Genomic DNA, 23817 nt, shown 5'->3' with positions numbered 1-23817 from the left:
ATGAAGAGATCAGTTTCCCTCAATCCTCTCATTCACCTTACTGTAACTCAATTGAGCATAAAAGCAAGATTTGTTTTTTTAAACTATGCATGTTTGTTATTTAGCACCGATAATAAGGTTGTTTTCCTCTGTTGTTCTTGCCCCTAAACTCTTTTGTAAGCTGAATCTCTGCGGTATCCTCCTCATTAATCTACCTCATGCAGAGACCAGGAGAGCTGTACGGAGTGGAAACCTTGCAAATCTAATCAGATTACTTATGCAAGTGTCAAAACAATTTCTCCAGCAGAGTCTGGTGTGATTCAGTCTTTGTGACCATCCAGAATCAAAGCAGGGGAAGAACCAAAGCCGTGAGCTCCTGAACTTGAATTTATTAGAATGCAAATGTATGTCATTCTCAAAAGCAGACATGGTATCTGAAGTGGAAGCATGGCTGATTTCTCAGGGCCCACTTGAATACACGACAGGAAGATGAGGCATGACAGGAAATCAGAAAATTGCTTTGCACCATTGTTCATTTTTACTCTCGATAGTGTGTTTATTTTCCTGCATTCAAAGCTCAAACTTCTATTTTTGATTTAGGTACTGGGGTTCTTACTAGGTTAACACTTGAAAAAAGAAAGAAAATATAATCACTTGTTATCGCGATTATTGTGGGGCAAGTGTGCATTCTGAATGGACTTACAAGACACGTTTCAGGATTCGGGATATAATTTAACATCCAAAAGATTTATTTCAACTGCAAGGAAAAAGTTCTAGTTAGAATGTTAACTTAAAAGAAAGAAAGAATTTTTTTACTTTGATTAGCCACAACATTAACAACCAATTTCCAAATCCTGTACTAACCCTCACTTGTCAGTGATCTTATTACTACTTTATTATTACCTTATTACCTATATACCACAAGCCTCACTTAATTTGTGAGTTTTAAAAGACGTCATGCAAGGGAATTCATTTTTAAAAAAGCTCTTAAATTCTTTTTAAAGTACACTAAAAGTTAGAAATCATCCCCAAACATCCCTTGGCAAATTTTGTGCTTCATGACGCATACATATTTTTGGATAATTTTCCCTTTTCATATGTTGACCTCTTACTCCACGTCCCCCTCTTTCCCCTCCAGCGTCTGTCCAATGGCTCTCTGGAGCCGGCCCATGAGGCGAGTCAGGTGGTCGAGCTGCAGGACCTGCTGGAGAAGCAGAACTACGAGTTGGCCCAGATGAAGGAGCGCATGTCCTCCCTCTCCTCCCGGGTTTCCGAGGTGGAGCAGGAGCTCGAGACCGCCCGCAAGGACCTCATCAAGTCAGAGGAGATGAACAACAAGTACCAGAGGGACATCAAAGAGGTCACAGCACAGAAACTGAGCACAGGGGGAAGCATACACACACACACACATATTCGCATGGGGATAACAGTTGCAAGAGAAACATCAAAGACAGCGAGCAGTGGTCTAAAAACAGCTTCTATTTGCATATGCTCTCACACTCTCCCCAGCTCTTTATTACTCCGTCTTTTTCTCACATAAAAACATGCACATTGACTTGTGAACGTATAAGGTCTTTCATAATGCCTTCATCGGGTGAAGTGAGTTAAGTGAAGAGTCCTTGAAAAAATATCTAAATATACACTTCAGATAAACACTTCTCTAGGCCTCAAACTAACACTTAATGTTAAATAAATAACTAACCATTTGTATTTCTTGAACGGGTTCAAGACTGTTGATGCATGAAGCACAAAAAAGAGCCAGTTGTGTCCAAAACTGGCAGTTAAGATCCAAATAATAGTCCTATTTATTATATGTCTGTGCAAGGTTAATATCAGTGAAGTGGGCTGGATATGAACATAAGCTGATGCCCCTGTCGCCTGGGGATGAAATTACTATTGATTTCTAACGATGTGGGCAGAGGCAGTTATCGTGGGCTGACAAACATGGCCTTATCAGGCCAATCGTGTTTTATTACCCTGCAATGCCTTCTCTTACAGCAGCAGTTTATTTAGTGTTCTAAGAATAACTGTTATTATTTGTATGGTTTGGAAACAATGGGTGCTACCGCAAGTTTGTGTCTGAAGCAATTCTCCATGGAGGAAATTAAGTCTGAGAAATTCCATGATAATGTTGCCTCTGTTCATGACAGCAGCGCATGTTTGTATTTTATGAGGCTTTATTTGTTATTAACTTTTGTGCACATTCTAGGGATAAAAGTTTGATTTTGCAGACTTGCAGTCTGGTTTCTGTGTGCATTCCAGGAAGTGGTTGAAGAATCTCTAATTCAATTCCGTTCACTTCAGTTTTACTTACTCAGTGCCAATTAACAATAATGGTGAGCTCAAGGTTCTTTATATTGTAAAGTAAAGACCCTGCAATATCTGTATATCTGCAATATCCATCCATTCACTGTCTGCTGCTTATCCTGGCCTAAGTAGAGACACCCAGACTCCTTTACTTCTTCCAGGAAAAACTGATGACATTTCTTCACCGTATACTGGGTCTAGTCTGAGATCCAGTATACGGTGAAGAAATGTCATCAGTTTTTCCTCCTGGTAGGACATGTCTAAAAACCTTATTTAGAAGGTGCCCAGGAGACATCCTAGTCATCCCTGAACCACGTCAGCTGTCTCTCAGTGTTTCGATGTGTAAGCTTAGTGGCTCTAGGTGCTGAATGCCCAAGCACCCTGTCACTTAAGGGAGGGTCCAGACACCCTATGGAGTTTTCATCTGGTGCTGATATTAAAGTAGTGTACAAATTCCATGTGTGCAAAGCAGCAGGAGAAAATATTACACCCAAAGTTGATGTTATATTAAGTCTTTTTTTGTGTGTCTCTATACAGGCCATGTGTCAGAAAGAAGACATGGAGGAACGGATTGTCACGCTGGAGAAACGTTACCTGAGTGCCCAAAGAGAAGCCACCTCTGTGCATGACATCAATGACAAACTGGAGAACGAGTTGGCCAATAAGGAGGCATTCCTCAGACAGGTCTGTAAAGTCCACTCCAGGGTTAGTGTGAGCCATGTAATCACATTAATCAGCTCTCTGGGATTACTATTTTCTTCCAAAAAATGGGTCCAGATGGCAGCTGCAGTGCACGATTCATTACTGTATCATCAGTCGTATTTTTCTTACTGGATTCAGAAAAGAATCAGCCAGGAAAAATGTGTAAGATGGTTCCTGTCAGTTAACATAGTCCTTTGAGCAGTTCCACAGAGGTCTGGCATTGAGAAAACCTCTTCACATCGTGGTAGATAATGTAAGAGGAAATTACTACTGGGGAAGAAATTTTATAAATGTTTACTTTGTGCAGATGCACATGGCTCACATGTGATTTCTTCATAATTGACATAATGCTGCAGAATATGGTCAAGCGATTGTACAGATTTACTCTCCTTTCAATTATTCTTTGTGATTCATTGCAGCCAATTAGATAAATTGCATGGCCATAGAAGATCTAGTGGCATTTTTATGAGTAAAGGCTTAAACACTGTCTGGGCTCTGGAAGAATAGAAAGAATTTCTGATATGAGTAGAAGTAATTAGAGTGACACCATCAGTCCCTGTTTGGATTTACTGTGTGGAAAGTTATTTAGACACTAATTTATATTTTAGTTATAATTCTCAACAATTTTCTTTAGCATAATGTTTACTTTAGACATGTACATCACAACTACAGTGACTATTTAAAACAATTGTGAAATCCCCTAGACCAGTTAATCTGGGGGTACCTTAGAGACGAGACATCACCTGGTGATCACTGGTCATGAGGGAAAATATATATTTTCCGCAACCAGATATAAGTGGTTACTGGTTGTCGCCAAGGAAATGTGGTCACAAAGACGACGTTGCTCCATGTGATTGCTTTGGTTGCAATTTCATGCCAGCAACTACCAGAAACAATTCGACAGCTTGGAGAATACACATTTTTTCATAGCAGATGAAAGTTGCCGGCGTCTGCCTGATCAGTCTCTCGTCCTGCATGGGCTTTAGCCATGAGTTTCAAAGCGACTGGCAACCATTTCCACCACATTTTTCATTTGCAACTGGCGGTTGCCATTTAGTCACTAACTGATCTCTGGGCATGTGTGACTAAGCCTAACCTGAAACAAATACAATTTAAAATCTAAAACCTGAACAAATTTGAGAAGAAAATTTAACTGTTGACTAAAAGTAAAAGAGCAATAGAGAGAGACAGTCAAAACAAAGAAATAAGAAAATATATTTAGATGAAAGCAAAAAATGGCACAGTGGGTTATTAGAAAAGCTAATAGTATGAAATATGTTAAAACTGTCTGCTAAACATATAAAACATTGAAATGGTTAGCTCACAGTGTAAGTACATGAAATTGTGATATAAAATCATGACAAAAGATCAAAATAATTGAAACAGCTAAAATTCTGAAACCAGGTGGAAATTATTAGCTAAAACTTTAACTGTTGAATTTGTTAGCTAAACGTACTGGATAAACAGTTAAAAAAGCTAGCTAAAAAACAGATTTAAAAAAGTAGTTTTAACTAAAGATATAAACTGTTTGAATGGCTGAAATAAAAACTCAATACTTGGCACTAAACTAGTAAGAGTGTTTGCTAATCATAAGTATATAGTTAACAGAATGTAATCGCTAAAAGTAAATGGTAAGCTAATTTCATCCTGCCAGATGATTACATAGGGTGGGGGTTGTTAACCTTTGCTAGCCAGTCATTTTTCACTCAGGAAATGTGTATGAAGCCACAACTTAAGAAGAAACCACTTATGTATTTACAGCCATGACGTTTACAAGGGAAAGGGTCTATGCAAGGGGTATGCTTGAACCCTAAAGGTTTTTTTAAATGAACTCCTGCTACCATACATAAACAGACTTTTTTGGTAAATATATGCACAAAGTTTCACTTGCTATTGTACTGGGCTCTGGCTGCTGATGTCTGAAGATTACTTGGTATAGAGACATGAAGGGATGAGAAGAAATGGCAAGCAAAATGGCAAAAAGGATGGGTAGTAGGATACCTAGGGAGGATATAATAAACAAAAACAAACTGTCATGTTTCCCCTGTGTCATCTCAAGCACGTGGGATGGCGATATGGGTTGAGGCAGAAAATATCACTGACACACAACACAAAGTATACTTGGCCTGCTAGAGTCTAATTATTGCACGCTGAGCTGCCAGGCCCGGAGCTTCGGGGACCAGAGCATCTGTCGCCGATGGCAAAGGCTGCCAAGCCAGTCCTTAAATAAGTCTTAAAACTGATCCCAAGCTAGTGAGGGAGAAAATTCTTACTGTCCAATGGGGAAGCAAGTCACTTGTTTCCAGTTTCATTTAATGCTAAGTTTGAGTTCCATCTTAATGATAGCAAGTACCAGCTGAATGCCTAATCAGGATCTGCATCAGCTGTCTATAAGTTGCCAGTGTCACTCTTGGCAGTGCAGACTCTGACTCTGCTATTCTAAAGAAGAGATGAGGCACACTGCCAGAGTGTGCCTCATCTCTGAAAGACAAACATTTGTGATTCTATTTTCTAACAGGCAATTATGCTCTGCTGACACTGAATAGGAAGAAGGAAGAGAATCACATTTATAGAGTTCATTTTCGTTATACTCTGTTAACAAGGACAGCATTGGAACACACTGAAAACTCTTTCATTCAAATAGTGTAGTGTTCTAATAATCTGCTCATACTTTAATTTGTCATTGCTAGGGTTTGTTGTTATTGCAAGAAAAACACTATTCTGGATTTCTTTTCTGGATGATGTATGGTCAAAGCATTGGAAGGTAATTTATTGAATAAATCTCCTGTGTAATCATTTATCATTCTTTCTTTCAGCATTAAGCATTCCTGCAAATTTATTGGCTTCAAGGCAATAAGTTAGAACCCAGATTTAAGCTAAGTGCAGATCCTTAGTTGGTTTAGAGTGTTTAAATTTATTTCAGTGGTTGTGTCTCAGGAAGTAGAGCAGGTCATCAGGAGGTTGGTGGTTTAATCTCTGGCTGGTCCAATTCGCATCCAAAGTATCTGTGTGCAGGATTGGAATTTGAATGTGTGTGAATGTTAAATAGAAACCACTTACATGTCGATGCAGTGCTACTGTGAATGTAACATGTTGTATAGAGTGCTCAAGTAGAATAGATAAGCGCTATATAAGAACCAGTTCAGTACATTAACTTTGACTGTCGGCTAATGTGACTCTTTTCCTCACAACGTGCACATTTATATTTTTTGTTTACTTTTGGCTGCAATCCCTCCACAAAATCTGCAGGAAGCCAGATACAAAATCTCATAAGTCTCGTTGTTCAACTATCAGCTAATGTTTTTGCTGTCTGTGGTGTTTGAGTGCAGATGGAGGAGAAGAACAGACAACTACAGGAGAGGTTGGAGCTTGCAGAACAGAAACTCCAGCAGACCATGAGGAAGGCTGAGACACTCCCGGAGGTTGAGGCCGAACTAGCCCAGAGGATAGCAGCTCTCACCAAGGTAAGCGCACACGTTTGTACATATTGTACATTAACACACATGCTGTTGACGTATTCCCACAGATGCCCTCGTTTTTTTTTCTGTACATTTGTGTAAGTGTCCACGTGGTGTCATGACGTTTCAACATGTTCCTCTCCTCTTCCTCGGCCACATAGTCTGACTCCAGCTCCTCTTCCTCTCCTGATGATTATCACTTTGTAATGGAAGCTAAACTCCAAGACATGAACTCCATTCTTAGGAAGGTAGTTCCACAGGGCATCACAGCTATTGCCAACTCCAATAGAGAACAGATATCATTCATTTATCTTATTAGTGTTTTGTGGCGGGCGTGTTTACTGGGATTCTGCTCTGGCTGTTCTACCACCATGGGACAGCTGCATGGCACTTCTGGCTGGAGCTCATACTTGGCAGTGCTGGAGCAGCTCTCTTCCTCTTTCATTCTGTCCTTTGGTGGCCTTGTTCTCCATCTTTCTCCTTGTCACTGTTTGTTTCAATCAGCTGTCTTTCCAGTTACGCTTTAAAACATAGATATCCATCTTTGAGTTTGGGGTAGAAGCTTTGGCTTGTGTTGTCGCCACCATTTTTCTTTGTTGGCCCTTAGGCTGTCAAGCACACAGATCATCGTGGCCTCTCTTTTTTTTTTTTTTTTTTGTCCTGTCTGTGCTGTCTGTGATCCAACTGTAGGCGGAAGAGCGTCACGGGAGCATTGAGGAGCGAATGAGACACTTGGAATGCCAGCTGGAGGAGAAGAACCAGGAGCTGCTGAGGGTGAGTCACTGCGGAGGCGTTGTGCCAAGCAGCGTTAACCAGGCAGCCACTTCTGCATGAGCAAGACAGCTTGAAGCGACTGCAACTGATGGCACACTGTCTGATTTGTCACCAATGAAGCTTGACCAAATGGGTGTTTCACGTACTCTGCTGATATAATGGTTTGCAAAATACTCACAAATGATGCAAATGAGTAATTCTAAAAGACGTTAGTGTTTTCACGTCACACTTTAGTGTATGATAGCAAATTCAAGCGAGAATGCTGTCTGTATGAAGATGTTTAACCTCATGAGTTATTTTCAAAGTTTTTTTGTTGTTGTTTTCCTTATTTGAAAAATGCAATAGTGGGCAATCTTTCCAACAGCAGTCATATAGTACAGAGAAAACCCCAACAGTCAAATGACCCCTTTGAGAAAGCACTTGGCAACAGTGGGAAGGAGAAACTCCTTTTTAATAGGAAGAAACCTCCAGCAGAGCCAGGTTCAGGGAGGGGCAGCCGTCTGCCATGACTAGCCGGTGGTGATGGGACGGAGAAAGGATAAAAGATACACTGTGGATGGGAGCCAGAAATTGATAATAGCTAATGATTAAATGCAGTGGTGTATAAATATATAGTGAGTGAAAAAGAAACACTCCCAGTGCATCATAGGAATCCCCCAGCAGCTTAGGCCTTTTGCAGGGAGGATCACCTGATGCAGCCCTAATGATGTTCTTTATCGAAAATAAAAGTTTTAAGCCTAATCTTAGAAGTGGAGAGGGTATCTGTCTCCCGAATTCAAATTGGAAGCTAATTCCACAGAAGAGGGCCTGAAAGCTGAAGGCTCTGCCTCCCATTCTACTTTTAAATATCCTACGAACCAGCAGCTTGAGAACAAAGTGCTCTGCTGGGTTCATAAGGTACTATGAGGTCTTTAAGATAACATGGGGCCTGATTATTTAAGACCTTGTATGTGAGGAGAAGGATTTTCTATTAAATATTTTATTTAACAGGGAGTCAAGAAAAGCCATTATGGGAGAAATAGCTGTGTATTATTCAGCATGTAAAAAATAAATATAAAAATGAGGAGGCTTAATCAGATTTCAATTTGACCAATCTCCCACTCAGTGTCCTCTTCTCATGCACTATTGCATTGCTTCCAGTACTGCTGTTAATTTTAGATTGTCACTTGGAATTCCCGTACTGATCGCGGCACTCCACTCATGTGTCAAACTAACCCAACTTTCATCCGGATACAGTAATACTCCCTGGTGAGGTCTCCAGCAATAACCCAGGGACCAAACAGCAGTTTTCAGTGGAACTGTTGCTCAGTGGCCAAGCCTGAAGCTAGTGCATAAGGTCAGAAGGCCAACAAGGAGTATACTCGTCCTTTGTGTCGACATTCACGGGTTTGTGCATTCTGGATTTGTCCTCGAGGCTGTCAATGCAGAGTTCTGCTGTAGCATCCTGAGGCATTTATCAGAGAACATGTGTGACCTTGTTCTATTGTGCGCAGAAACAAGCCAACGCCATCTTTAGTCGCCACCAGCCCCACTCACCAGATTTCACTCCCTGTGATTATTTTTTTTCTCTAAAATAAAGAAAATTATGTGGCTGTTCAGACACAGAAGCGGGGATCCAGTGCGCAAGTGGTCAGAATCAGACCTCAGAGAGAGATCTAAAGTGCAGCCACACTAGAAGCATAGTAATTTCTTTGAGGTAATCTTTACTGAAATGTGGTGCTTGGGGTTCATTTACATAATCACATAATTTATGATACACTACACTGATTTGTCGAAGTGTTGTCCTCATATAAAGTTCTGATTTTAAACTAAAAATAGAATAGCTGTAAAGGCCATGCAATTAGTTATTGTAGTTCCTGCTGAGAGGCTTTCATCACATCAGAAACAATTTAGACTGATGTCTTATTCTCAGACAAATGTGCTTGTTTTGTGTTGGTTTATCTGTATTTTTCTCCTTCAGGCTCGGCAGAGGGAAAAGATGAATGAAGAGCACAATAAGAGACTCTCAGACACAGTGGACAGACTCCTCACTGAGTCCAACGAGCGACTTCAGCTCCACCTGAAGGAGAGAATGGCAGCTCTCGAAGAGAAGGTTAAAAACGCCTGACACGTCAATGGAAACCTGCCAATATCAATTGCATCAAGGTCATTAAAAGATGTATTTTTCTCACTTCTTTACTCCCCCCCCCCCCCCCCCCCCTTTTCTTTGCAGAATATGCTAATCCAAGACTCGGAAACTTACAGAAAACAGTACGAGGAGTCAATCCAAGAAAAAGTAGGTTGTAGAGATCGAGAAATGATTACCTCCTGTTTCAAAATGTCTACATTTTACATGAGCTTAGTGTAATAATTGACTTTTGAGTACAGCAATAATGAGTTTGGTTATTGGCACTAGTTAAATTTTTTATAAACCTTCAATATTGAAAAGCTCCTGCAAGGGATAGAATAATAAGGAGGCTACTGAAAACAGTAGAAATTACAACTGTCACCTACTCAGACCTGTAAATGTAATCAGCTCCACATGCTGCAGCCATGTCACTAGTATGACTAGTGGTATAAAGGGGTAGGATAATCATTTCATTTTTTGGGCATGTAATATCACAGACAATGATGTAGAGAAATTGTTTTGTCCAGTCGCAGCTGGCAGAGGATATTGAGAAACTGAGATCGGAGCTCGACCAATTCAGATTGAGGGCAGGCTCCCTCACAGAACCCACGCTGTCACGGTAGGTCGGTTTTCTGTGTGTGTGTGTGTGTGTGTGAGTGTATCCGGATGTAAGACGCAGTTTGTAACGTATCTCCACATGTATATACTGCATCAGTTGCTGCTTTTGGACCACCATATTGGACAGGGGGAGAAATAGGCTTCCTCTTTTTCTTGTCTTTCACAATAAAAGCCTACAGTTGCTTTAATAGCAATCTTTGACACATTCCAGGAGCCAAATAAAATCATCTTTGGTTTTAATCACTGTTGAAAAGATTTTTTTTTCCCCTTAATAAATAACATTTTTCTTGTTTTTATTTGAGAATGATTAATTTATATCACTAATTAAATTAATTTGTGGGATTGTAAAAGTCAGACAACACATTTTAATCAATTCAATTAGAATAAACTTGCTGTTAAATTTAAATCGGAATAAAAAACTAAGCTTTATAACTCACTTTAGATGGACAAAGTTAAAAACTGGCCAGAAACATATTTTGTATGTATTTTAGGAGCTATATAAAACCATTAATCACATTCCTTGTTAATCAAATAATATCACTTGTGTTCAGTTGCATGTCGGGGCTGCAGCCCTCATTTGTGGCCAGTGACATTTGCCTCCACTGGCAACAACATCAACATTTAAGTGTCCAGTCAACTATTCATAACAATCCCTAATCACTATGTATGTCTAAATGTATTTTCCTTATCAAAATGTATAGTTTACTAGGAGAATAAAGACAAGGAATGTATGTTTCTGTTGCTTAGGGAGCTTGCCAGTCAAGTGATTCTCAGAAATGGGCTAAAGAAAAAAAAAATTGGCTTGTTCAGTGGCAGCACGGTGATCCCTGAACATTAGTTGGTTCTGTGTCCAAACATTAGTGGTGGATACACGACGTATTACAAGGTGAACAAATGACTCAAGAAAAACGTGGATGCTGTGAAAACATCTGCAACATAAAGAAGATGTGTTATACTAGACATGCAATAAAAGGCCACGAGAGATTCCGATTTAGTCTAATGTGTGTGTTTATAGAACAGGAAGCAAAGAGAGGCAAATAGATACTCCGTCTCCAGGAGCTTTCCTGTTATTTTATCCTTCTGTGAAAACTACTTGCTCTGTTACACTATTGTTAGAAACACTGGTATAATGGAACTTTTGGCATCTATTTTTGGATATTTTCTGGTTTCCATTTCATGCTGCTTGAAGTTCTAATCTTACAAAGCTGACGTGTTGACAGTGGCAGCCTTAATCTCTTCCAAAGACAAACAATTTGCAGCCATAGAAGCATGCATAACAAGCTCTTATCCTTCAAGAAGTACACTTTGCACCTCCTCACTGTGACTAATAGGTACGCTTGAGGTATCAAAATATAACATCTGACTGGTTTCCTGCTTGTGTAACTAATCGGTACTGCAAGTTTTCTTGCTGTGTCTTATCTACTGGCAATCTGCTTTACGACCCAAACAAAATCACTGCTAACGATTGTGTTTGAAGGATTTGCTTTAACAGGTTCAGATATTATTCATCTGTCATATGAAAAACACAAAATCTGTAACCAAGCATTTTGCGTTTAGCTTCAATAATACTCATAAAAGTTGTTTCCCAGATCCCATCTGGACACATCAGCTGAGCTTCGATTCTCTTTGGGATCTCTGGCTGAAACCCAGTCGGACCACTACCGCTCAGCAAAGGTCATCCATCGACAAAGGAGAGGTCGAATAGGTCTGCGAGAAACCAAGGTGAGGAATAACATCTGGTTTGTCTGCCTTTCAATCTTACTTATATTTAAATGTTTCTATTTTAAAAACATCTAAGAGCTTCTTTAGTGGTCTGTCAATGAACAGTGTCAGCTTTAATGCAGTGAGTTAAATTTAGATACTGGAGAAGTTCCAGTTTGGCAAATCCAACAGGGACTAAAATATTTCAATATACACTCACTGGAAACTTCATTACACCTTCCCGTACTGGGTTGGGTTGCCTTTATTCTGTATCACATAGATTAAACACGTTGCTAGAAGGACTCCTCAGAGCTTCATACAGCTGCTTCAGATTTGGTGGCTGTAGAGACTTTCTGATTGCTGTAAATTTATTGTTATGTTTGAGAAACCAGTTTGACATGATTGAGCTTTGTGACATGAAGCCTATTCCCCATACCATTACACTGATAGCAGCAGTCTGAACTGTTCACACAAGGCGGGATGAATCCATGTTCTGATGATGTTTGTAACAAATTCTGACCCTGCCATCCTAAAAGTAGCAGCAGAAATCAAGACTCATCAGACTAGAGAACATTTTTCATATCTTCTGTTGTCCAATTTTAATGAGCTCAGGTAAAGTGTAGCCTCGCTTTCTTGTTCTTGACAGGAGTGGGACTCTGTGTGGTCTTCTGCTGCTGTAGCCCATCTGCTTCTAGGCTCTATGTATTGTGCATTCAGAGATGCTTTCCGGCATACCTTGATTGGAATGAAGGGGTTACACACTACATTTACCAAATATGATGACCAGAGACAAAGACCTGGCAACAATGTACTGGGTCTGAATTGGGCCTTGAACCTTTAATATAACATTATTGACAGGCTTAACGTGAACATTTTCTGTAGGCTCTTATTTTGGAGGTTTAAAGTTTTTGGATTCTAAATACAGGTTATGGCAATTCAAGTATGAGTGCAGGACACATTATAAATATATAGGATACTGCTTTTAAATGAAACAAAAACCATTTCCATCTTTTGGTGTGTCGCCACTACTACTGCTTAGAGAAGTCATTAAGTCTTATTAGAGTTAGTAATAAGACATAATCAGGGGGGAAAAGCATAAGTGCTTCTCATAAAATTGTATTGCATGACTATGTTTTCAGTTTCCAGTAATGATCTCAAAATATTAGTTCATAACTAATAAGATATTGTTTTGTAGTCACAGTTTCACTCTGTCTCTGTATGCAGGCAAAGTCACTGGGGGAGCCTGAATGGCGCTCACAGCAGTTGGGGGTCCTGGGAGGCCACCACTTTGAGAGCGACACGGAAATGTCTGACATTGACGACGACGATAGGGAGACGTTGTTCAGCTCCATGGACCTGCTGTCTCCCAGTGGTCACTCCGATGCACAAACTCTGGCCATGATGCTTCAGGAGCAGCTGGACGCAATCAACAAGGAGATCCGGTAGCTGACACACGCCGTTGTATAAATTTAATACTGAAGACCAGATTTCCAGACGTATTGATCCGCCTCCTCGTTCTAAATCCACTTTACTGGAGACCAACTTGATATGTTTTTAAGATCATGTTTGGAAAGACTTTAAAGTTTGGAGCGATATTCTGCTTCCATAACTCCACCTTGTTTGCCCTTGGTTGCTAAAGTAATATTTCACCCAAAAACTCTGCTTTTAGAATTAAAAATTAACACACCCACATTGATTTTGGTTGCCTTGTGTTCAAGCTAGTAACCACAGAAGCAAGATAAAAAGTGCCCTAGAGAAAATGAGCCGCATAGTAATTCACTCTCTAGACAAAATGTGTGTCTGCCGAGCTCACAGGTAAACCACTAAAGGTGTCTGTAGATTACTCTTCCCGTATGTGACCCAAACACTATTCTTGTATGCACTCAGTGTTTTGGGAAATGTGAGGTGCCTCTTGCTTGATAATGCTGTAATTATCTTGTGCCAATAAGTATTCATGACCCCCAGGCACAACTTTACTTACTTCTTTATTTCAAGGGCTGTTAATGTGCCTTGTGGTCTTTGCTAATTTACATCTACATCAAAAGACACAGCGCTACATTTCTTTTAGAAAGATTTAATGCGGTCTTATTGTGTAAAGTGATCATGAATCTAAAGTGTTGAGCTTTCAGCTAATTACAAAGTTAGATACAGAGTGTGGTTAATTACCCGACTTTTAGCCTTTTAACTCTTTAGTTTGTCCTTTAATTACTTTACCTGATACTGCAGGGACTTAAAGGACTGAGCGTTGCAAATCTGCTGAAATCTACCTTTAAAGAACTTGAAAGCTGAGGCTATTTTTGTAGCAGAATAGCTTCTATATTTTTTGCTTTTTAAGTTAGCTAAAAATTGCACAGCTTGATTCTTTTTTTTTTTAAGTTTTACATAGAAAAATAATCACAGCATTTTCCTGATACCAGGCTAATCCAGGAAGAGAAGGAGTCAACAGAGCTGCGAGCAGAGGAGATTGAGAACCGAGTGGCCAGCGTTAGCCTCGAGGGTCTAAACCTGGCTCGAATGCACCACCATGGAGCCTCCATCACTGCCTCAGCAACTGCCTCCTCACTTGCCTCCTCTTCCCCACCCAGCGGACACTCCACACCTAAGCTTGATCCTCGAAGCCCTGCCCGGGACATGGAGCGCATGGGGGTCATGACACTGGTATGTTACATCACCACGTGCGAGACATCTTCTATCATACCATCTACAGATCCTACTACAGACCTTTGTTTACATAATGTATGTTGCATCAATAAATTGCCATCTTTTTACCTGCAAGAGCACCATGTAAACTGTAAATGTGGTCTTTGTTTAGAAGTCTGGGAATAGTAATGCAGTTAGTACAAAATACAGTTTCCCGGCATGTGAAACTTTATTATGTCACCTATTGGTTTTCTTAGATTAGCCAGATTAAAGTTGCAGAGCAGAGTTGCCAAGTGCTGAGAAGCATTGAGTGTAAAAGTTGCCAAAGCTCCGTTGACTCAATAACTACAGAGTTCCAAACCTCCTCTAGCATTAATATCAGCACAAAAACCGTGCAGTGGGAGCTTCATAGCATGGCTTTCATGGCCGAGCAGCTCGTGTAGGTGTAATGTGTAGGTGGACAGGTCCTTTTCTCAATGTGGTTCACATAAAATAAGAGAACTTCACTTATCAAAACTGTACCACAGACCTGTTTATCACACAGCAAGCCATATTATTTGTCAGATAACTGTATTGAAAATGCTCTAGAAGGTAGCAACGCAACAAACACATTGGAGAGCTCTCTCGACTATCATCATTCAACCCAGGTGTCTAGTGGGATCAGTGTAAATGTCTTCTTTACCCATGGGATTTCAAAGCAATAAGGCTTTGATTTTATTGATTATTCAACTGACTTGTTTACCAGTCTTTCTTTATTCCTCAGTGCTGATCTCTAAATAGGTGGTCTGGTATTGGGCAATGGCTCATGAGCTTCTAATGGTACATGATATTTCTATAAGTGAGCTAATTGTTTTATTTTTCACCAGCATGCAGGAGTTCAAGTTTTTGTTCATGCTTTAACACGTGGATATTGATAGGTTTTTTTTCTGTTTTTCCTTCACCATACAGCCCAGTGATTTGAGGAAACACAGGAGAAAGGTACACACACCAAGAGTTTGCTCAACAGATTTTAAATATGATACCATTTGACTATAACTCAGAGCTGTAATGGTTGCTGCAGTGACACCGTGACGAAATTGTTGACTTACTGGTGTCCTAGGTCACTTGTAATGCTCCGCCCCTTTGCCTTCATCCCTCAGATAGCAGCGGTGGATGAGGATGGCCGCGAGGACAAGGCCACCATTAAGTGTGAGACATCCCCCCCTCCGACGCCACGCACTGTCCGAATGACACACACACTGCCAGCCTCCTCGCACAACGATGCACGAGGGTAAGTGCCTGCTGTAAGTGAAGGCATTTCTTAAAAAGGTTCTCGATGATGTGTGTTTGTAGATGATGCTGTCATCCTATTCTTGCTTTTGATGAAAATTAGATAGTATACTGCCCAATTAGTACTTGCCAGTTCAGCTGCAATTTGTGCTATGAATAATATTTCAACACCCAAGATATTACAGTACTTCAGTACTTTCTCAATATCTGGATGATTAAAGCTAAAGCACAGCTAAAGTATCACTAAAGTAAAGCTAAAGTATCACTGTTGCAGTGATATCAGATGAGATGAAGCTTCAATAATTTGCATAAAATGCTCAAAAAGTACATTTGCTATAAGCAGCAAATATTCCCGGAATACAAGTCAGTAAACTTTCATTTCAAAAGTTAATAACAGAACGAGTTAGAGTAACACAGCAGGGCATTAAATAAAAGGTACTTGAGATGACAAATATACTTCTTAACATAAGCTTATAATGGAAAACCTTTGATTATCTCATAAAATTAAAATGTTGCAAACACTCCTTTTCTGAATACTGTCTGTATGTTTTTGTCCTCAGGATTGTGGCTTCTTTAGAGGCTGAAGCCAGTGCCCTAAGTAGTGTAGCCAGCAGCCAGGACTCCCTCCACAAGCAGCCAAAGAAGAAGGGCATTAAATCCTCCATCGGACGATTATTTGGCAAGAAGGAAAAAGGCCGACTGGCACACCTAGCACACAGACAGGTCATGGTAGATCCACAAGGTGAGTACAGCGCTGGGATATTTTAATTAATACTATTACAATTTGGTCTATTTTGTCTAAAAAAAAAAACTTTTTAAAAAGCACTCTTAGCTGCAATTTTTGCCAGCTAAGAAGAGTTTACAAACTGGACAGTACTACTTAGAATTCTACCGCTACAGCTAGTCAACGTATAACTTCATGTTAGCAGCATAAACACACTAAAAATGCATCAGCTTGGCATAGCCACAGTGTCATCACCTACTAGTTTCAATTTTGAAGGCTCTGTTTTATGGCTCAGCTACACTAGAATTAAAATACAAAGGTGGGAAAATGATTGGAGGTTGCCCAGTTGCATTTAGTTTTTTTTTGTATTCATTGAACGAATGGAAGTAGTTGTAGTGACCAAGTGGTCAAGAGATTGAGTGTGCAACACCCTCAGCAACCTGGATGACTACTTTCAGTCACAACTGGGGGCGACTGGGGACGGGTTGCCTCCCATCTTTAACCTCTGCAAACAATTGCGGACTGCAGTCACTCTCAGACAGAATGGCAAAGGTTTGCAAACAATATATTATAAATGCAGACAGACATTCACATTGCAGTCTGTCTCTTTGTAGTAGATGAATTTATTTAACTGGTTGCCAACTAAAAATACAAATACACTATTTATTTATTTATGTATTTATTTATTCATTCATAATAACAGTATCTGATTATGTTCTCCACAGCAACAATGATGGATTCAGACATGGCGGGCCAGGACATGGGGGTGAGCAAGTTGGGCACTCAGGCCGAGAAGGACCGCAGATTGAAAAAGAAGTAAGCTTTTATCCTAAGTGCCACTTCACTACAACATTTTGAGGTGGAGTTAGTATCATCATAGTCCCTTAATGCACACCCAGCAGTATCCATTTAATATAATAACACAGACATTTAGGTACCCTGTGAGAAGAAACATTTTCTTTGGAAACAATCCATTAAACTTTCTTGAGAATTCCCACTCACTGCTACATTGCAGTATATAAACCAGTCTGAACATGGTATAGAGACAATGGCTACACCCTCCTTTTCCTGGGTTTGCCTTTAACCTCTTTTCTTTCACTGTATATTCTACCATAACCGATTTAATCCTGAGAACAGGATCAATACAAAGCAGAAACTCGATCAGTATCCACGAGCACAGATCAGCCCCATTGTATTCAGACACACAGCCAAAGTCACACTATTGATCCAGGCTAAAAAGCCAATTAATCGCACAAAGGTTCTTTGTCACTTTGGAAGCTATAGATGGCTTTCCTAACCCACCACCCATAGATTACACTCAGACACATTAGGTGCCTTCTTGGGGGGGAAGAAACAAAAGGGAAACCCCTTCACACATCGGCTCTCTCAGCTGGAGTGTTTCAGAATAAATGTGCGTGTATGTTCGTGTGTGTGTGCGCATTTGCCATGCCTCAGTGCCAAATGATGAATGTCATTTGCTCGAAGTGCACATTGAGTTGTCATGACGGATAACTTTGCCTCCCATGTAGTTTGGTCAATAGAGATTACTGTTGTTCCGTATGTTGACAAATGTGTTGTTTTCCTTCCACTGCACCGACTTCTTCATAGCAGTGTCCGGGATTCAGACCACACGCCACCACCTTGCATCTTGGTGCCTCCTCCTCCTCCTCACTGCATGCCATTAAGCTGCCTGCACTATTTCCATTTCAGCATCTTGGTTGATCAGTACTGCTGTGATCTCATTGTTGGTGTGTTTTGTTTTCCTTCAAGAGGTAACAACAAGTATCTGAATGTAACTGAGCATTTGAATGTAAGGCCATGGAGGGGAGGGTCTTGCTGTGTTTCAGTGCATTTCTCATTTCTTCTGCTGCACGAGATGTGATCAGGACTGCATTGTAGAAGATGACTTTTTTGGACTGCTCTACAGATGCTCCTGTTAAAGAATGTCTTCCATTGTGAGATATGTGTCTCTGTGTGTGTGCGCAAGTGAGTGGGAGTGCAAGTGTTTGTGTTTAGAGCCGTAGGGTGAATTTGCCTATAAACTCATTAACATGTGTGTACTTTTGTCTCCCCGTCGCTCTCTTTCTCCCTCTTTCTCTCTTCTTTGACTCTCTCCTCTCTTACCCTTCCTCTCCCTCTCATCATCCTCTGACTCTAACAAAGCGGGTAAGTTGTGAGGATGTATAAATGCCCTCCTGGATATGACATTGTCTCAGCCATTTTGCCCTTTGTGTCATCTCTTCTGTGTGTCTGCTCATCCGTCCTCTCCTGAAAGAACCAGTGCCAAAGCTGACGTCTCTATCTATCCTTCATGGCTGTTAATGATGCCATTGCTTTCTTTCTTTTCTTTTTTTTCATTTACCACATGAGCACTTTTTCTTCCCCCCCTTTTTACAGTTCAATGGCAGCTGCATCCATGGCTGGACAGAGAATGTGCCGCCGCTAAACCTGGGGCCCAATTTTTATACCCAGAATGTTTTCCTCTCCTTATCTGTGTCTCTTATCTATTTGTGTGAAATAACCAGCTGCAACATCTGGTTATGAGAATGTCAGAGGTTCTTTTTGGTTGTATGATTTATCATAACTGTCTCCTTACTTCCCTTTTCCCCCAGCTATGTTCAGTGGATGTATTTCTCCATGCATTAGACTTGACCTGAACATAAAACATGAGCTATCTTCCCCATGTGCTGGATAGATAAGACAGTGAATGTATCTGGTTGTGTTTGGATGAACACATTTCCTCTGTCACCTGTAGGCCTTTGTATGCCATGTGTGGTGTGTTTAAGTGCCCTTTCACCACACCGAGGCCTTCAATGCTGAGAGTGCTACATGTATCATGTTTATTACAAAGCCCTCTCCTTCCATTTGTCAAGTTCTTTGACAACACAATCGGGGAAAGGGAGGTTGATTCAGAGTTTGATTTTTTTTTTTCATTTTGTTATGAAATGTGTTCACAAAATAGAATAGGAACTGTGTTGTTGTTGTTTTTTCGTGCGTGGATGTGAGTACGAGTGTGTTCCTCAGTCCCCTGTTCATCAGGCATTTTTAGGCTGTTTATCAGTTCTGTATCTCGCTGAATGTGGGAGGACAACACAAATAGCTCTTTGCATGACAGACAAAGAGTATCTATTTGCTTCTCCTTGTCGATATGGTGCAAATTGCATTGGGCTGAATAGGTTGTTTCCAGTGCTCAAAGCTACCCTCAAAAGGAAGCATAACAAAATAGTACTTAGACCTCAGATGTTACACTTCAACACCTGCTAAAAAAAAACAAAACATGGAGCACAGCCGAGAAAGTGTGAAGACAAGTTTCACTTAAAAACACCCGACTGCATGATTCAAACATCCGAAACAAATGAAAATCTATCTCTGCAGAAAAAAACTACGATGAGATGGATAATCGTGTTTAGTGTGGTGCCCAGAATCACTGAGCAGATAACTGCAGCACTGTGCTTTCCAGGTGTGGGCATTGTTGTTGATGCAGTACTTCTGCCAAGGTTGAAGCAATCCTCTAAATATAGTGTGAACATATTTTATATGCAGAAAGAAATTTAGAGTTCCAGGTTGAACTATTGCAAACTTTAAGTAGCAAGTCTTAAATTACTAGAGACAGCTTGCTCTCCGTAGCTGCATCTGTTATGTAATTTAAAGGTAACATTTTATATTAGCTTACAAATAGTATACAGTCATAACTACCAAAAATCAAAAATATGCAAATGCGTAAATGCCTAAATGTCTCAGTAAATAGATGTGACTTGAGATGCATTCAAAATAATATTAAAAATAATAAAAACATTTAGATAATAAGGCATTAATTAAATCATTAAAAATAATGACAGACCGTTGCATTATTTACTCTGTTTATTTTTTTATTTCCATTCCAAATATTTTCCATCCATGTTTTTTTTCCTGACACTCACCCGGGTCTTGGTTCTGGGAGTAGCCATCGAAGCAGAGATTCCCAGATCTTCTCTTTATCCACCTCCTCAGAGGTGTTCCCAAACCACCTGAGAGACAAAATCTCTCCAGCATTTCCTGCGTCTGCCCGGGGGCTTCCTCCCACTTGGATATGGCTGAAATACCTCAGCTTCCAACATCCCAAGAACCAGTTTAAGGAACTGGGGATTGGTTTGCCAAGGCTTACACCACCTTGATTTACTCTGCACCACACACCTATGGCTTGTCCCGTAGGTGATGGATCCATGGGAGCGCTGCCTCGTGTGTATAAAGGGCTAAGACCAGGCCACGAGGAGCGTGCTGTGTTCTTCATAGCAGTCTTTTGAGGGGGGGGGACCTGGCCTTGCACCTCCAGGACCAGTTTACCTTGGGAAATCCTACCAGGGTAAACGCCTCGTACGGCATAGCTGCGGATGTAACTCGAGCGCACAATAAGGTGGAACTTAATGGAGGGGGTCATCATGTCTTTTCTATTTCTGTATTATATATTCTTAGCATTTTTTTGTCTCTATTTCACCAAGCTTTTCTTTTCTTGTGTTTGTTTTGTTTCGTTTATTTGTGCATTTCTGCTTATAGAAACTGTCAAGGGTCAACTTGGCAGCTTTTGGCTAATCAACACCAAGCTCACAAATAGAACACAAAGGTGTAAATGCATAAAGAAAACTTACAAATAAACAAACCTTTTCTTCATCTGTAACATTATTCACAAGGATTCACCACAGTGGATTTCTTTTCATATTTTATTTGGCAGATTTTTATGCCAGATGCCCTTCCTGACACAACCCTCCCCGGGATTTGTGTCTCCTCCTAGTCTCAGAACTGGCCAAAGTCTAAACCACCAAGGTTTAACAAAAAGACAAAATAAATGGAAATAATAATAAACAGGGGAATAACAAAAATATGGTTACAACTCAAATGGGATTCTCACCTGTCATAATTGTATAATTTCTGCATTATTTTTCAATTATTTATTGAGAGGAATTTAATGTCAGCCATTTATTGATTTCTTTTAATTATGTCAGCTTTAGCCCTCCGTATTGCAGACATGACAGGGATGAGCTAGCCTAAAGGACTGTGGATTCAGTGAAGTCAGTGAATTGCATTAATGCAAGGCCTGTGTGTTTCTCTGAGTGCAGATACAGCTGTGCATATCTGCGCTCCACTGTCCGTTAGCACAGAAGTCTATGATGAATTATTGCCCCTTTCAATGCTATAGGAGTACAGGCTGGACCGAGAGATAAAATGCGAATGAGTACAATCCTCTTTGTGTACTACACACACACACACAGATCTGCAACAGCACAACGTTAACTGCAGGAGTTTGTGAAGAGCATGTGAGCAGGTTTTAGGATGCGAGATGTAAGAAAGTCTGGTGTTTTGTTAGACTGAACAAATGTGTGTTCAGGATGTACAAATTCATGTGTTCATACCAGGTCTCCTCTGTCCCTGCCCTCAGACACGAGCTGCTGGAGGAGGCTAGGAGAAAGGGTTTACCTTTTGCCCAGTGGGACGGTCCTACTGTTGTTGCGTGGCTGGAGGTAAATGGTCACCTATCACCTATAGGTATATTAATAATTGAAGCGCGTATGATGGATGTAGCTTTACTTTTATTGAAGTATGAAGTTATGACCCAGTTTTCAATCACTTGCATGGATATTTACCGAACAGTAGCACAGAATAGAAATTTAAGAATATGTGATGATCACTGTAGTGACTGGAATATACAGCTAAAGGACCCAAAATACAGACACTCTTCTGCCCCCTAATGTTTACTAGCATATGTACATTCACAAGCCAGTTCATGACCTCCCTAATCCTCCAGCACAATGTTCTAGTTAAAGATGGCGCCATATAGGATTAAGGCTGATATTAAAATATATTTGACTGAAAGTTTTTTGTTTGTTTTTTTAACATGATTTTTATTGCCAAATAAGTACTCAGTCTTTCAGGTTAACACTGTTGTCTCCTCACCTCTGTGTGATGAAGTTGTGGTTGGGGATGCCGGCCTGGTACGTGGCAGCATGTCGTGCCAACGTGAAGAGCGGTGCCATCATGTCGGCCCTATCTGACACCGAAATCCAGCGGGAGATCGGAATCAGTAACCCTCTGCACCGCCTCAAACTTCGCTTGGCAATCCAAGAAATGGTCTCCCTCACCAGCCCCTCGGCCCCGCCCACCTCCAGAACCGTGAGTTACACGGAAAATGTGGGAATTTTATTTCCACACATATTTGTTGAAGGAAGCGTTGCTCTAAAGGAGGGAAATTTTCTCATAATTTGTAACAACAGAATTGGCAAAAAAACAGACAAAGAAGGAACAAGGATTTGGACATGGGAAAGCAGTTAGCCTAGCTAGCCTAGGTATATCAGAAAATGATAATAAACCGCATATCTACCCGCACAAAAAACGAAACAAAAAAGGAATTAGTGATTTTTCAAGATGCTGGATAGACCTGACTTTACACGGCTGTTTCCCATCTTTATACAAAGCTAAGCTAACAACTTCCTGGTTTAATCTTGTGGTTTTAAATCCTGAGATGTGGAGCCATTCCTTCAACATACATTCTGTCTGTTTTGCACCTTTTAAATTGAGTTTTTGTGAGTTTGGTCATGTGTATTTTTAGTTTTTCATTGTGATTTTTTTTTAAATGTGTTTTTTATGATGTAGGTAAAGCACTTGAAGCTCTAGCTAGCTATAGCTAACTAGGTCACATTGGTTATAGTGCACATACATGTACTGCAACACTTCTGCAAGAAAAAAAAGGTTATTGCAATCATAATTTCTGCCTCCAAAACAGTTCTAGCAAATATTTTTGGGACATGAGCTTCCCTGCTTGCATACACCACATCTTCACGCATGGGTAACACGCTCAGTCCTTACCATCACATCCAAGTTGTCTGTGGTTTTTAATAGTTGCTTTATGATAAGTAAGCGTATATTACAGTGGGAGTTGGTGATGGCCCAGTCTGTAAAACATGGCTCCTACGTGTACTGTAATTTAGCTTGCCAGTTATTCCACACCACAGTTGCTTTCATTGCTCCCTCCTGTCATGATAATTGCATACAGACTCTGAGGACTCTGCTGTTCCTTAATGATCGCAACTGTTCACACTGCAGAGCAAATATGCTGTTATACAAAAGGTACACTTAGACTTACAGTGCAGCTCATATATCACGCAGACGTGAGAAGTTGCATTGGCTGTATAAACCCAGCCAGGAGCATTCATTAAAGTTGTTTTTAGATGCTGCTAGTATGCATGCAAGCATTATAGCTCAGAATCTCTTCTCACCTCTCCTGTTGTTTAGTAACTTTGCCGGTACTCTCCGCTGTGCTACCCCTTCACCTCACCCTCTCTTCCACCACTTAGCTCCACTTCCACACCTCATGAAATTTTCATTACAGAGCCAGAGACGAGTCCAATCAAACTCCCCCAACTGTGGCAGGCCTCACACTTAAAACCTCTGCACTTAACAGAGGGGGTTAATTGACCTTGTAAATGCAGCAGGATGTGCATGTCAAGCAGAAACTCTAGAGAGTGTAAAGACTCAGGTGGTTTCCCAGCCTCGTTGAAACCAGAAAA

At 40.5% G+C, this 23817-nt stretch overlaps 1 protein-coding gene across 8 annotated transcripts in view; it reads left to right on the top strand.

The window, feature by feature from the left end:
- Positions 1 to 23817, top strand: part of ppfia2 (PTPRF interacting protein alpha 2) — a 189168-nt gene that overhangs the window by 152549 nt on the left and 12802 nt on the right. For all 8 annotated transcript variants that reach the window (XM_080291902.1, XM_080291903.1, XM_080291901.1 and 5 more), the window contains 16 exons: positions 1118 to 1339; positions 2824 to 2970; positions 6318 to 6452; positions 7137 to 7220; positions 9181 to 9312; positions 9433 to 9495; positions 9855 to 9946; positions 11535 to 11667; positions 12871 to 13088; positions 14064 to 14304; positions 15235 to 15264; positions 15426 to 15556; positions 16116 to 16297; positions 17005 to 17095; positions 21693 to 21774; positions 22223 to 22423. In XM_080291902.1, the coding sequence (XP_080148028.1) occupies positions 1118 to 1339; positions 2824 to 2970; positions 6318 to 6452; positions 7137 to 7220; positions 9181 to 9312; positions 9433 to 9495; positions 9855 to 9946; positions 11535 to 11667; positions 12871 to 13088; positions 14064 to 14304; positions 15235 to 15264; positions 15426 to 15556; positions 16116 to 16297; positions 17005 to 17095; positions 21693 to 21774; positions 22223 to 22423 (2184 nt within the window). The remainder of the gene's footprint in view (positions 1 to 1117; positions 1340 to 2823; positions 2971 to 6317; positions 6453 to 7136; positions 7221 to 9180; positions 9313 to 9432; positions 9496 to 9854; positions 9947 to 11534; positions 11668 to 12870; positions 13089 to 14063; positions 14305 to 15234; positions 15265 to 15425; positions 15557 to 16115; positions 16298 to 17004; positions 17096 to 21692; positions 21775 to 22222; positions 22424 to 23817) is intronic.

This window comes from Astatotilapia calliptera, chromosome 17 (assembly GCF_964374335.1).
Source record: "Astatotilapia calliptera chromosome 17, fAstCal68.1, whole genome shotgun sequence".
Classification (NCBI taxonomy): domain Eukaryota; kingdom Metazoa; phylum Chordata; class Actinopteri; order Cichliformes; family Cichlidae; genus Astatotilapia; species Astatotilapia calliptera.
The sequence above is the reverse complement of the archived record's forward strand: the minus strand, read 5'-3'. Positions and strand labels throughout refer to the sequence as shown.